Source organism: Apaloderma vittatum, unplaced genomic scaffold (genome assembly GCF_000703405.1).
Source record: "Apaloderma vittatum isolate BGI_N311 unplaced genomic scaffold, ASM70340v1 scaffold13891, whole genome shotgun sequence".
NCBI classification, from domain to species: domain Eukaryota; kingdom Metazoa; phylum Chordata; class Aves; order Trogoniformes; family Trogonidae; genus Apaloderma; species Apaloderma vittatum.
The window spans coordinates 14655-29505 of record NW_009700892.1 but is presented as its reverse complement, the minus strand read 5'-3'; the positions used below and the strand labels follow the sequence as shown (position 1 = coordinate 29505).

The window sequence follows — 14851 nt, the reverse complement described above, 5'->3', positions numbered from 1 at the left end:
CCTACACGCTGACACCTTGGTGGGCTGCCCGAGTCCCGGCTGAGGTGGTTTTTGGGATGGGCTGATCAGCTGGTAGCCATTTAACTAACACTCAGCAAATCTTTGTAATACTGAGTTGTCTTTTAAAAGGGGATTTACCGGCTAGGAAGGCATCTGCAGTTCATGGAGAGGATTTGGTGTTGGATTATTATTATTTTTTATTTAATTAATATTATTAATTTAAGTACACAAGTAGCTTAATTGTATATTTCTTATCAGTTTGTGTTATTTTTAGCATAGTTTAACACCGCTTGGGCACTGAGGACTACTGTTACCGAATTGTTCAACATGTGGAATATCTTTATAGGGTGTTAACAGGTAGCTGGAGCCCGCAGAAGTTTTCTGCGTGTTGAAAGTACCTTCTGTGCTTAGGAGTAGGATGAATGTCATGAGAAATACTTGTCAGGAGAAATTAGTAGGCTGACTGTGAAACATCCATTTCTCCTTAATGGCAAGGAACAGACATATCTTTGGGAGCTGGGAGGAGCTCCTTGGGAGAGGGTTTCCTCAGGGCTGGAGGGGCTATTTTGTCGTCCATGTCACACGGGCTGGGGAAACCTGAAGAGTTAAATGCAACTGGAAAACGATGCGTTTGCAGCAGAGCATCATGAAGGAGGAGGGGAGACCAGCAAATGGGGCGCTTTGGGATTGAGGGACTGCAGTGAAAAGTAACGTTAAATAAAGGTTGGGATGGATGAGGGGATGAGTGCTTAGCACCAGGTGTGTACCTGGAGGCACCTTCTAGGGGAGAAACCAGAGAGAGGGCTTAAATGCAGTGCAGGGTGAAAGCCTTAATGCCAATAATAGTTTTCCAGAGGAAGTAATGGATGTTCAGTAGCTGCTGTGTTTAACAATGTATTTGATGAGGACGTGCATGTTGGCACAGGAGGAGTGACCCGGTGTTGGCTGAGAGATGTTTCCATCTCCCCTTGCCTAGAGATAAGCCAAAATATATTGTTAGAGCATAGTGTTTACCCTTGTCTTGTGCAGTCTCCCTCGTGCAAATTGTCCATGCGATGCCAGAAGGTGCAGTCCCTTGGCTTCCCCAGGCATGGGAAAGCCTATAGCTCTCGGTAAGGGAGAGACGATAGCGAATGATCGTTCTGGGTCCTTTCACGTTGATATCTCACGTTCAGGACTGGTGTGAGGAAGCCGGTGGCTTTGAAAGAAGTCTTGAAAAACAAATGACACAAGGCAACCTTTAATAAACGAGCATGGAGAGGAGGGTGTTAGTAATGCTTGTTCTAATGGGAGGAGGTGATTACAGGCTGCCTGTTGGCAGGCTCTGATGATTCTCCCTTGTTTAAAGTGGCTTTTGATGTGTATGACCGTGTGGCTTGATGTTGGCAGCCTCTGAGTGCCTGCTGAAGTTGTAGGCTCTAGGAACAGAGTAAAATATTTCCTGGAGATGTGCGCTGGTCAGCAGCGACATTGCAGTGGTTAATGTGTTTGTGTGCTCAATCTGTTATCCTTGTTATCTGCTATTATTGAAAGACCTTAATTAAAAGCCTTTATTTCTGTTTTTGTGTTAGATTCGATGCTGATGGTAGCAGAGAGGCTGGAGGGTCCCTTCAACATCGAGTCTGTCATGGACCCCATTGATGTGAAAATTTCAGATGCAATCATGAATATGCAGGAGAACAGCATGCAGGTGTCTCAGAAGGTAAATGGTCCAAGAGGACGCTTGGACTTTATTTATCCAATATGTTTTATTTCTTTTTTTCTCATTAATATTTTTTTTCTTTAATGCCCTTTCAATTATATATAAAGCTGACATATTATTTTAGGCAGGGGCTGTGTTGGAGCCTGGAGAAGGAAGGCTCTTGTGACCTCCCATTTCATAAAACCCTTTCTTTCTCTCACACAGGTTTTCCAGGGGTGCGGCCAGCCGAAAACACTTGCCCAGGGCCGGACTGCTCGCTCTGTCTCTGAAAGCGGTTTCAGTGCTCGTTTCAGACCCTACAACCCAGAGGAGCGGCCAACTACAGCTGCTGGCACGAGCTTGGACCGACTGGTGAGTGCCTGGTCCTGCCAGTGCTGTGCAGGCGCTTTGCACCCATGGGCTGCAGCTGATAATTTTCTGTTTGTAATTTATAGGTTTTCTTAATATTCCTTGGCTGTCTTAAACTCTCTGAGGGGTATAATATGCTCATGGTTCTGGATGTGAATTACCTCAACACTTCTGTGTCAGAAAAGCGCCTGTTTTAAAGGCTTGGCTTATGAGTAATATGTGTTTGAGGAGCGGCGTTTAATTTTGTATTAAAAAAGTAAATCAACCATCAAAACATGCAGCCTGAAGATCTGGCCTATACACGTCTGTTGTGATAAAAAATACCTTTCCAGCTTCGCTTTTAATGAGCATTTGGTATTCTGGATTATGTCCTGTGGTTTTTTTTCTTTCATTTAATAGGTTACTGATGTGAAAGAGAAGCTGAAGCAAGCCAAAAAATTTTGGTCATCTCTCCCTGGCAACATTTGCAACGATGAAAAGATGTCTGTAGGCACTGTCAATGAGAACGAGTGCTGGAACGGGAGCGCCAAGAGCAGGTTTGGCGATGCTGCTACCCTTGGAAAACTCCCCCCGTCTCACCCCAGGCTTTACTGGCATCCTGGCCCCTCTACTCCTGCAGGAGTGACCCTAGCTCCCTGAGTCAGGGAGCTTTTTTCCTTTTTTTTTTTTTTTCTTTTAAATGGGAAAATTTGGACACAAAGCCAAAGGGTTGTCCAATCTCAGCTTGATGGTTTGCTTTAAAGAAGGGAACTGAGTCTAGGTATGCAGATACAGTGTCTCTCCTTGGACTTAAACCTCTTACTGGTTTCTCATGGGTTTGGGGAGGTGATTTGTACAAAATACTGTAATGGCCGCAGAGCAGGGATGCCTATGTTGTCCAGCAGCACCCTTGCTTCAGTGCCCCCAGTTGGTGTTACTACCAGGAGCTGTTGCTGGGTTCCTTGGTGAGCAAGGGCAGGGAAGGAGGAGGCTGGTGAAAGGTCCTCTTCTCCACTGCTCAGGTCAGTGGTGCAAGGGGGCTAGTGATTTTCATAAATGTTTTTTGGAAAAATAGTTACAATACTCTTTTTTTTTTTTTTTTTCCTTGTAAGGAAGAAGTTGCCAACACATGAATAAGCCAAAGATTTTCTGTCGTATGGTTTATGTAACTGTTTAACTTTTATTTTGGAAATAGAAGTTTCTATTTTTTTTTCCTGTTTGCTTACTGAGGAAATAAGCAAAATCCAAGATGTTCCGTTAAAAAAAATTTCACTTGTGAAGGTTTTTCCAGCAGTTTTTCTAATTAATAGCAAGTTTTGCCCTTGGTATTTTTTGGGGCACAGGACTGAGCTGGACTGTGTAAGTTTTGCACTGTTTCGTGAGTGCCTGAAACTCTGCCTTGCTTAGCCAGGGCCATGGTTTGGGTATCTGCGACAAGAAAAGGCTCTGCCCTCCTGAGGTCTTGTTTATCAGCAGTTTCAACAGATCTTTTCACAGCAAATTTCCCCAGTGCTTGCACCAGTAAAGAGGGGAGATGGAGACTTGGCAGCACTGGGTGAGGAGGCAGCGGGGAGGCTGGACATTCTATGTGGGTTGTGCAAGAAACTTTCTGTGGCTCCAGTAAGCTAGAAGTTCAGTAATCTTCCACACTTTGGTCTCTCTCTGACTTCTTTGAAATATGTAATAGTGATCACGAATAACAACAAAACCATTAATAATACTGATGGTGATGATCAACCCTCCCTTATACAGGGTGGGGTTTGAGCATGCCCTTCATGCTTCTATCTCAGCACCTGGACTCCAAGATCAGTAGATTGTGCTAAAGGCTTTTGTCTCTCTTGTGATACTGATGTTGGCATCATAACTAAGAAAATTAATATTTTCTTCTGTTAAACAGTGATTTTTCCTGCAGGTTAGGTGATTGGAGGAGGAAAAAAACTGTCATGTTGATGCTCTATGAGATGATACTCTTAAAGACCTGTTTCAGGTCTTTACAACTCCTCAGGCTGAGCAGCGCTGTTTCCATGTGTGGGGTTACGTTATCTCATCTTAGACATCACAGATGTTTCTCCTGCTGGGGTTGTTAGGGAAGTTGCATCTCATGTCTGTGTGGTGAGAAGTACACATGTAATACCCCAGCTTGATGGTTAAGGTGCATTATGCAAAGCCAGAATGACACTCCTGCCTCCAACTATAGGTTTCTCGGGGATAACTATGGCCCCAAAGGTTGTTTTCCCAAAAGTGTCATGTCACTGGGCATCAGGGCATCTCAGCAGCTTGTTTTGCTCAGTTGCCTGCAGCAAGCTGATTTATGCTGTTGTAAGCCATTATTATTATAAACTCCAGATCTACCTTCTCTTTTCAAGCTGGGGAGAAAATTCTTTCCCCTGTCTTTGTGGCACAGGATATATGAAAACAATGTTTAGTTCTACATGCTGCTCATCTTCCAAAGTGGGGAGATGAGGTAAGAAGCTGGAGAAAGGCCCTGTGAGGGTTAGAATGTGGGAAGATCACCTTGGACTAGAATATCACCCAGGCTGGAAACAGGGGTGGCACTGCCGAGTTCCAAAGCTGTTGGCCTTTGGTGCAGAACCCCACTGAGCTGCAGCTCTGGTTTTTCTTTTCAGGTATGACTTTGCCGTGACTGGAAATGGCTTAGCAAGTCAAGTGAATAACCCAGAGGTAGAAGTTGATATTACCAAACCAGACATGGTGATTCGCCGGCAAATCATGGCTCTGCGGGTGATGACCAACAAGCTGAAGAATGCTTACAGTGGGAATGATGTTGACTTCATTGACATAAGTATGTTTGCCTTTTGCTTTTTCTTTTTCCCTTTTTAATTGGATTTAATGTTAACACAGGGTAGCTGGTTAAGCTTCAGCTATGGGTAAGCGTGTTAGTGTAGAGGGTGGGAACCAGCATCTCCCACAAGCCGTGTGAGGAGGTTTGTTCCCATAGAGTCGTAGACGGGTTCGGGTTGGAAGGGGCCTTTAAAGATGATCTAGTCCAACCCCCCTGCAGGGAGCAGGGACATACTCAGCTACATCAGGTTGCTCAGAGCCCCACTCACCCTCACCTTGGATATTTCCAGGACATCTGCCACCTCTCTGGGCTGTATGTTCCAGTGTTTAACCACACTCGTTGTAAAAAATTTTCTTCTTTATATCTAGTCTGAACCTACTCTCTTTTAGTTTAAAACCATTACCCCTTGTCCTCACCACTACAAGTCCTACTAAAAAGTTTGTCCCCACCTTTCATATAAGCCCCATTTAAGTATCGAAAGGCATCAATAAGGTGTCCTGAGAACCTTCTCTTCTCCAGGCTGAGCAGCCCCAACTCTCTCAGCCTGTCCTCCCAGGGGAGGTGCTCCATCCCTCTGATAGTTTTTGTGGCCACCTCTGGACCCACTCTAGCAGGTCCATGTATTTCTTGTGCTGAGGACCCCAGAGCTGGAGACTGAATGGGTATCACGAACGGCACGCAACAAGTCGTGTTAACCAGGGGACCCGTGCTTGCATCTATCACATCAATGTCGCAACACCTACTTGCTTTTTTCCCCCCTCTGCTGCCTTCTGCAAGTGCAGCCTGGTGCTGCAGGCAGCAGGGGAGAACAGCTCGTGTGTGTTTTGTCTCCTGCAGGCGAGGAGAGCAGCGGGGAGGAGAGCGGCAGCGGCTGCGACCTCCAGCAGTGCTCCCTGGAGTTCGAGTTCAACACCACCGAAGTCACCGGGAACTCCAACAAGAGCGATAAGAACGTGAACACTTCTGCCGCTACCAGGAGCGGTTTATCACAAGCAGCCTTGCTCCTTAGCATTTTGTTCTTGGCCATGCAAAGACAATGGAGATAATTGTGCAGCGCAGGGGGGAAAAAAAGACTTTTATTATCAAAATTAGAAGGCACCTGCTTTCACTTTTATACCATCTAGGGACTTTGCTTTTTAAGTTAATGGACAACAGTGTACAGTTTTTACTATGTTGCCACTGGTTTTAAGATACTGATTTTTCTTCTTTTTTCCCTTGCGGTTCTGGGAATAACAGGAATGAGGACTACCAGTCTGTCCTGTTCACCGAGAGTCCATATTAGAAGTGGATAACAAAAGTGTATATACAAGCCTGTAGTTAGCTCTGCATTTGTGTCTTTATCACTTTTTTTTTTCTTTTACCATATTTCTTATGAAAACAAAAAAAAAACCCAGGGTCTTCTCTTGGCCTGTAACAAGTATGTGTTTCTGAAATGAGAAATATCTGTACAGAAGCAGGTTTTATTTATCATGTTATCTCATGGGGGAAGAAAATAATTGCCCAACAAGCAGAAAATGTTTTCGTGTAGTTAGCTTCCCATTTATCCACATTATGTTAGTTGCCTTATCTGGAAAGAAGTGGAAGTAATTTGTCTTTATTATGCGGTAAAAGAGAAGGTGAAGGCAGAGCTGGTCAGTGTGCCAAGTGCTCCATTTGTGTAGGGCATTAATGCCAGGAGCAGGTTTTACTTTCTTTACAGGAGGTTTGGTTCAATTGCAAGAGACTACAGAGAATTCTAATTCTGCAGACACTAAGAGTTGTCGGTTTTTTTCCCCGGGATCCTTGCAATTAGCTGTAACTCCCGTAGGTCAGTTCCCAACGTGCATCCCCGTGGGAATAAGGCATTAAACTTGTTCGGTTGGAAGCAACTTGTCGTCTCGCAAATCCAAATGCCAACGTGTGTCTTGTCTGCAGATTTGTTAGATGAATGCTGGATTAATTTTTAAATTTTTGCTTTAGGAATACTTTGTGGGAGGGGAGGCGACGAGGTGTTGGGTTTGTGTTTTGTAAGAGTTCTGTTTCCTCTCCGATGGGCGGCGGAAGGGAAGGAGCGGGCGGGCAGAGCCCATGGCACCGCTGCAGGAAGATGGGAGCAGGAGCAGGCGAGAGCTGGCGGGGCTGAAGACGTCTCCTTTTCAACGTATTTGGTCTCCTAGGAGCCGGTGCCCAGTGACTGTAGCTTTTCGGCACCACCCAAATCACCCTCCTCTCTCTACCTGTGCTTTTGCAGTTTGAACAGTGTTGTGGTGAACGGCAACTCATTAATAAAAGAAATGTATATTTTTAAGAAGAGATTAAATAATTTTTAAAATAGTTTAGGGAAAACAAAGTCTTTGGAAAGACTCAAATTTATTCGGCACGTCTCCTCCTGCTTTAAGGTAGCCTTTAGGTCTGGCTGGATGCCGGGATCTGGCCAGGAGAGCAATCCAGAGAGAGGGGGTTTGCTCGATTCCACACTTGTGTTGTAAGGATAATTCTCTATTTTTATATTGAAGCATTAATTACTCGTTAGCTCAGGGTCAGCATTATATTCAACTTTATTTTCACACCAAATTTCTGCAAAGCTGTAAAGACGGAGTATTCTTGGCTGGTATAAACAATCCTGGAGGCTTAATTTTACTAGAAGTAGCCAGTTATTTATTAAAACATGATGTTAGTAGAGTTAGGGATATTCTGGCTAGGTTATTTTTCTTTAGAAAATAAATCATGGAACCATAAAATTGAAAAAGTTATAAATTTGTGTGGGAAAAAATGGATTGTAAATAGCTAAGTTGCCTTGTGAGGAATTGGAAAATGTGCTGATACTTAGAAACTACCTCAGTTCTGAGGAATTTCCTTTCTAGCTTTGAGTGCTATTACATTTACTTGGTAGAAGTGAATCTGGTCTCCAATATGTAGCTGCAAGAGTTATCCCTATAGACCTTGTTAGATTGTTTTTAATTTAGAGGGTTGAACTACATCCAGCTGTTTTCTTTCAGCTAAGTTCCCTAACAAAGAGAATTTCTGAATTAAATATTGCTGATGGTTTCCATGACTCTTCCTGATTTGTTTGGTTTCATGGCATTTTCTGATTGCCCTATAATTATTTAAATGGTTCTAGCCATTTGAATTTTAATCCTGAAATAAACAAACCTTAGATGCACTACCATTGTAAATATATCACAGTAAGGTCTGACTGGATAACCCTTCTGGCTTATACCCAGCTGGGAGGCTGGCAAAGTTAAATGAAGAAGAGGAAAAAAATAAAAAAAATAATAAAAACTTCTTCAGAGCTTAGAGAATGGTGGAACAAAAGCCCTTGTGTTCAGATGGGCTGACTTCAACGTTTCCCTTCTTGGCTTAAGTGTTCATATGTAAGAAAGTTGCTTGTAAATTCTCCTGCTTTTGAGCGTTTCTGCTCAGAAAAAAATGTTTCTGAATTTATATTTATCATTTTGCAACTAACTGCTTACTAATTATTATTCCTTAGTTTGGTACAAGACACCAATGCAAAGACCTGCTGTGAGTTTTAAGCATGTCCAGTTGACTTTGTTAAATAGCAAAACAATCCTCTGCTATATAAAGGACAGATTTGTCACCTGGGGCTACAGGAAACAAGAGTAAACATCAATGTAGGATGATCAAAAGTTGTGTTCCTGCTTTTATTTTGTGTTTGTGTGTGAAACCAGCTCTCTGACATGAGCTTGTAAACTAAACCATACGGGTAGAGACAAGGCATGCTGCTGACTCTGAGGAAGGCATGTGCTCCCTTCCAGTGGTTTGTGGGTTTTTTTGTCCACATAACTGTTGCCATTACAACTGTGTTTTAAAGAAAAATTCCCATACGTGGAATTAATAATTAATGTGATTGGTAGCGATCTTCACATGCAAAATGAAGCAGAAAGATGGTGCTCTTTTGCAGCATGTGAGGTGCTGTCTCCCAAAGAGTTGGAATAAAAAGAAGTACAGCTCTTGGCAGGACCCTTTTTCACAGCCCTGTGCTTCTTATGAAGCTCGTACGACTCCAAGCCATGACATCTTGTGGGCAGCACGTGTCTATGGGCTGCTCAGGGTGCCTACAGCAGACCATCCTCTGTATTTATGCTGCTGGTAGCAATGAAGGCAGAAAATGAGAGCACAGAATGGGAGAGAGAATCTCTCATTTTGTTCTGTGATGGGTGGTGTGGCCCTAAGTCAGGACGAATGACCAGAGAGCAAGAGGAGCCCTGCTGCTTGTGGTGCAGGGTCCTGCTGCCCAGCTCAGCCAGTCTGGTTTTTGTCCTCACAAGCAAGTTGGTGTTTTAATGCTGGAAGGTGCAACCTCTCAGTATGTTGATCATTGCTTAGACCTGATAGTGCTGAATTTTCCATCACCGTCGAATTGCTTTAGCTGGAGGTAAAACTTGCATGGTCCAGCGAGACCTGTGGTGTGGTCCTGGCTCCTCTCTCCTGATAGCATCTGGGTTGGGCTTTCAGAGCGAGACACATAAACCCCTTTTTGTCTGTTTGAGTGCTTTCAGTTGTAGCCTGTCCCTCAGTAATTGCTGGCTGTGTTTGTCAGCCTGCTCCCACAGCCACCCTCTTCCCTCATGCAGCCCGCCATCTGAATGTGGCAGTGTCCCCCATGGTGACAGCAGTGACCAGATGAGTGACAGCCGGTGCTGGGAGCTGCAGTCCTGCTCACATCCTTCACTCGCCAGCACAAAACCATGGCGTTTCTTCTCGTCACTGGGAAAGCCTGTGCCACTGGCACATCTCCACAGCCAGGACCAGCAGACACCCAGGTCATGCTGGCTCAGGCAGTCCTCGAACACCCTGGGGAGCCCGAGGATTACGGGTTGTGTGTGTGGAGGCTGGTGGACATGACTTCTGCAGGGAACGTGAGCCTGAATAAATCCATCTCTGACTGTTGCAAGAAAATAACTTGCGCTTCTTTTAATGCCGATGGTTTTTTGTGTAAGCCAGGCTGAGTATCTAGGGCAATGTCGCTGCCTCAACTTTCTGCCTGATGTGATGGCCAGTGGCCACCTGCCTGCAGTGGTCTCCTGCAGGGCCGGCAGGAGAGTGGCATGTCCTCTACTGCATCTCTTCCTTGGGATGCCATCAAGGGCTAGTAGTAATTTTAAAATAATTTCAAAAAAATGTGTACAAGGGAGTGAAAGTTGGTGCAGGAACATTGCCATCCCCTTCCTGGCTGGAGGAGTCTGTTGGCTTGAGCTGCTCTAGGGTGGACTTGCAGCCAGGACCCACCCTGGGAGAGCAGGCAACCACTGAGACAGCATTGTCTCTCCTGCCTGTGTCTGCCTCTGGTTATGTAGTGCTGTGCTTCATGGCATCTTCTTTCAAGTGGCTGTGATTTAATGGCTTAAGGTATCTGCAAGACATGTGTTGGTTAGAGATTGTGCACAGATTATGGCAGATAAACCCACCACAGTAATGGTTTTCATTTCTTGATAATGCTGTTTCAAGCACCGTGTTTTCTGGGATTGGCCTGCTTTTTTGTTGTCTTTTTGTTGTTGTTTTAATCCTCTGCTGTGGTTTGTCTGAGGGCTTGTAACAGTGTAAATTGCCTGAGAAGACACAGCTCTTCCTGGGCTTTCTGTAATTCTGGGTCAAGTGTACTTAAATTGCTGTAATTTGTATCTAATGGATTACATGGATTGAGAGCCCTTTTATAACTACTGGAGCAAGGAGGGGCTGCCCACCCAGGTTGGAGGGGAAGGTGTCCTGGACGTGGCCCATCCCTTTGTCCCTCTCCTCTGGAAGGGAAGACAATCCTTTGCAGTGACCCCTTGGGCTGGGCAGCCTGGCGAGAGCTGGGTGCAGAAGGGACAAGTGGCTGTGGGAAGAGGTTTTTTCCAAACCTGGCAGGTTTTGGAGGATGCTTGACAGCATCTCCTGACACCGTGTTGCCTTTCTCTGTTTACTATCCCTGTGCTGTAGGCTGGGTTCTGGTAGCGAGCCCATGAAGCTGACTTTTGTCCCTGAACCTGCTCTGCTTTGTTGACCTCCAGTCTTTTTTTGCTCTTTCCAGCTCTTTCCCAAAGGCTTTGTCCCATTTCTTTTTCTTGCTGCCCTGGCTGCTTTTTCCTCAAATCTTTGCTCTTTGTGGTGGATCCCCTTGTGTGTGCCCCATGTCCCAGCAGGAGCAGACCAGGAATGTGTCTCCCCCATGGATGTTGGAGGTCTGCCCTGGAAGTCACCTCTGTCTAACTCCCAAACCAGACCTTGCTGTAACCACTAAAGCAGGAGTTTTCATTTCAAAAGCAGCTCTTAAAATTTACATGAGCAAACCTTCCTCAGGTTGTGAGCCATTTCAACAGCCTGGTAATGTTTCTGTCTCCCTGATGGTGATGCAGGAGCTAAGTGGGAGCAGTTTCGTCCCCATCATGAAATCATAGAATTGTTCAGGTTGGAAAAGACCCTTGGAATTATCGAGTTCAACAATTAACCCTACTCTACAAAGCTCACCCTAAACCATATCCTCCAATACCATATCTAAACAACCTTTAAACACATCCAGGGATGGGGACTCAGCCACCTCCAACCATCTGGGGTGCCCATGTCCCTCTTTCATGTGCCGATACAATCCCCTGACATAACTGTTGATCTTCCCAGCATGTCCTGTCACATTGTCCCGCTCTACGTGTGTCATTAATTTGTGTAATCTGATGCAAATCAATATGCTAAACCTCTCATTAATTGGGTTACTGAGTTATACTAATGAGACTTAAAATCTTGGAGAAGATTGAGGGTATTTGTTTCTCCTCTTAAGAGCTCAACAAGCTATTGTCAGCCCCACAATGACTGGCCCTTGGCTGGGCTCGTAATTGCCTGGTGACTGTATTTGCATCGACATAATGGCAAGGATGTTAGCAGGAGTTAAGACGTCTCCTCTTTTCCTCTGAACAGGAAAATTTGGGATTAGCAAGGTGGAATGCTTTGCTGGTAGGCCCTATTGTGTAGGGTGGCTGTTCCTCACCTATAACTCAGCTCTGTTGGTGTTTCCATTATAAACCTGCTTTTCTTCAGAGCTTTATAAGCTCAGCCATAAAATCAGGCCTGCCTGAAAACTTGGCACGTTAGAAATTGGCCAGGCTTTTGTTTTTTCTGGTGGGAAGAGCTGATGATTATTTTTAGAATAAATTGTTTCGTCTGTGAAGTTTAATGGGTTGAAATGCTGTTTTGGCATTCACAAGCCTTCAAACCAGCTTTGCTGAAAACCCCATTTAGCATCATCAATATTACAGTAATGCTGAGGATCCCCAGGGACAGACAACTAAAACAATAGCCAAAATCGTACATTTTTAAAGCTAATTGTTGTACATGTTCAGCCATTTTCCCCATGCCAGTACCACACACACACTTGCTGTCTTGTACAAGAAGCAGATCTGAGGATAGTTAAGTCTGCGGGAGGCTTTTCACTGACGTTAACAGGAGGTGCATCTGCATTTCCAGGGGCTCCTTAACGGAGGCAGGGTCACAGATACACATCAGCTGCGATGCTGCACTAGAAAAACTATTCTGATTTAACCAAGAAACTTTTTTAAAAATATTTTTTATGTCTGCCTTTGCGTGAATCCCCTTAATGGAGTGTATTTGTATCAGAGGTGGTACATGCAATCCTGAATACGCCTGTGTGACAGGGCTCTGGAGGCAGCTTTCGATGCATGTGTCTTCACCGCAGCCCTCTGATTTTGGGTGAGGGGCTGCCCTGGTCTTTTTGCAGGTGAGGAGCTGGGCACTTTGATATGTGTGTGAGGTAGCGGAGTAAGAGAAATCGCAGCTCTCGCTCAAACATGTCTAAATGGCTTCATTGTTTGCTCTGAATTTCCCATGCATTAGCGTAGGCCATGTTGCTCTCGTGAGGATGCTTCAGGCAAAATGTCTTGGGCAATGAGACAAGGTCCTGACTTCTGAGAGACTTTCACGTCTCCATTTCTTGGGGCAAGTGAAGATGTCGGCTGGTGTGTCATGGCTTTGCTACTTTTGCTTTTCCCATAGAAAACAAATCCAAATTTGGAAAAAAAATAAAATACATAATCACTGTTTATTCATTATTAACTTACATAGCTGGTCGTGCATTCAAAACCAATATTGAGTAAGAATTTGTTGCTACAAAGCAGTGGTGGGATTTTTCAGGCTTGAGCAGGCACCGTGGAGGACCAGTGTTTACATGAAGCGCGAGGGCTCTTGGGCAGGAGCCAGGAAATCAGTCCTACAAAGAAGCTGTCTTTGATAGAGGTCTTCTGGAGCTTTGTTGTTTGAAAATAATTGGCCAAATAAATGAGGTGTGTTCCATTCCCTGTGTGTTCCGTGCTAAGGAATTCTGATATTTGGCTTCCTAGCGAAAGGGGTGATGAAGGTACAGCAGATAGCTCAGCTGGTGTTTTCGTCAGCAGCCCCCACCCCAGCTCGATGCCCCTGTGAAGGACGTGGGGAGGGCTGTGCTCTGCACCACATCTAATGGGCAGGAGAAGCTGTCGCGGAGACTCGTGCTGACCAGAGCGGTGAGGATACGAGGACCCTGGGGGAGCTGTGGCTGACAGGAGGTTGGGTAGGCAGAGCTACCATTTGGCTCCTCAGTGCAAGCGTGGTCTGCCACAGAGGGCATGTTTAACTGCAAACTGGGGATTAAAAAAGGAGTAAAAATTCCCTTCCTTGAAGGTGTGCGGGCATCCACAAGGTGAGTCGGAGGCTCATCCAGGAGCTCCCAGCTTTGTGTGGCTCTCCAGTGATGGTTAGAGACAGGAGAGTCTTGAGTGTCACTTGAGATGCATCTTTGCCACCTACTTGTATCCTGTCCTTTCTTTCAATCCATTGTTATTTAAAGTACATTAATGAGAGGCCACACTCGTGGTATTGCATTAGCAGCTTCTTTCCTGAGAGGGACTGGCAGTTGCATCTTTTGGCCACTCTCCTGTGGTGGTTTTCTCTGTGACATGGCACAATCCCTGTCAAAAGGCAGCAGGGTAGCAGTATTTCCCGGGTTCCTTCTCTTGCTGGCCGCCTTTGCGATGAACACTGCACAAGGTTCTCGCTGACCACCCTCCTGGCAAAGCCTTACTTGCCCAACACGTGCTGCTTATTGGCGTTTGAGCCCTGCTGGAGGGTGAGAGCATTTCACTTGCACCTCAGGCAGGAGGGAGGTGCAGGTTTGTACGTGGATTTTGTGCTATGCCTTCCAGGTGATTGCGGAAGTCAGAAATGAATTTGAGGCTTCTGGAAGGGAAAAGTTCCCCCGTTAGGATTTGTGTTCATTGCTTTGCAAAGGGTGGTTTGCTCCCTTCCGCAGTTTCATGCCCTTGCTGCTCACACCCAGAGCATGAAAGGAGTAGGAACCCAGCTGTGAGGAGCTACTAAACCTCTGCAATTGTGAGGCGTATAGAAAACTTGAGTAAAACCAGGAGTAAAACCTGTATTTTTGTCCTGTCTTGATAGATGGAGGAAGCAACAGATTCCATGCTTTGATTTTGAAAAGCATTAAAGGGAGGAAAAAAACACCAACAGCCAAGACCCCTCAAGCCCCATCATCATGTAGGTGGGCGAGGCGATGCCAGGAGGCTTCTTGGCACTTTCTGGTGATGAAGGTTGTGCTGAGGCTGCGTGTGCCTGGCGTGCAGGCAGGACCGTGGCGCAGAGCTGATCATGGGAACTGTCCTGGCTGCAGTGAACCCAAACTCCTACCCATGTAAGCAATAAAAGGGTATCTCCTGATTCTCACTTACACTCTGGGCTCTGAGCAAGGTGCTTTTCCTCCAGGAAGATGGGGATTTTGGGGACCCCTGTAAGCAGCCCTGGGACCTAACTTGAGGCAAGCTGGGCTGTGATGGTGTCGCTGCCTCCAGACACCAGCTGGGGCTCAGCTAATCTAAGGGCGATGGACTTGTGACTTCTCTTCTAAGGCCAGCACTGAGACAGCAGGGACGTTTTAATAAGAGCACGTAAGTTAAAAGTATTTTTTTCTTTTCAAAATTAGGGGCAGACTATGGCTGTTTAGGTTGCTATTTTAACTACTCCAGATGTCAAGTGCGTCTCGA

The 14851-nt window shown here is 45.4% G+C and overlaps 1 protein-coding gene across 1 annotated transcript in view; it reads left to right on the top strand.

The window, feature by feature from the left end:
- The window catches only part of GPC4 (glypican 4), a 35323-nt gene extending 28867 nt beyond the window's left edge, over positions 1–6456 (top strand). Inside the window, exons 4-8 of the mRNA XM_009878939.1 lie at positions 1572–1702; positions 1907–2053; positions 2450–2586; positions 4657–4832; positions 5670–6456. Coding sequence (XP_009877241.1) covers positions 1572–1702; positions 1907–2053; positions 2450–2586; positions 4657–4832; positions 5670–5878 — 800 coding nt within the window. The 3' untranslated portion in view covers positions 5879–6456. The remainder of the gene's footprint in view (positions 1–1571; positions 1703–1906; positions 2054–2449; positions 2587–4656; positions 4833–5669) is intronic.
- Positions 6457–14851: the final 8395 nt, after the last annotated feature.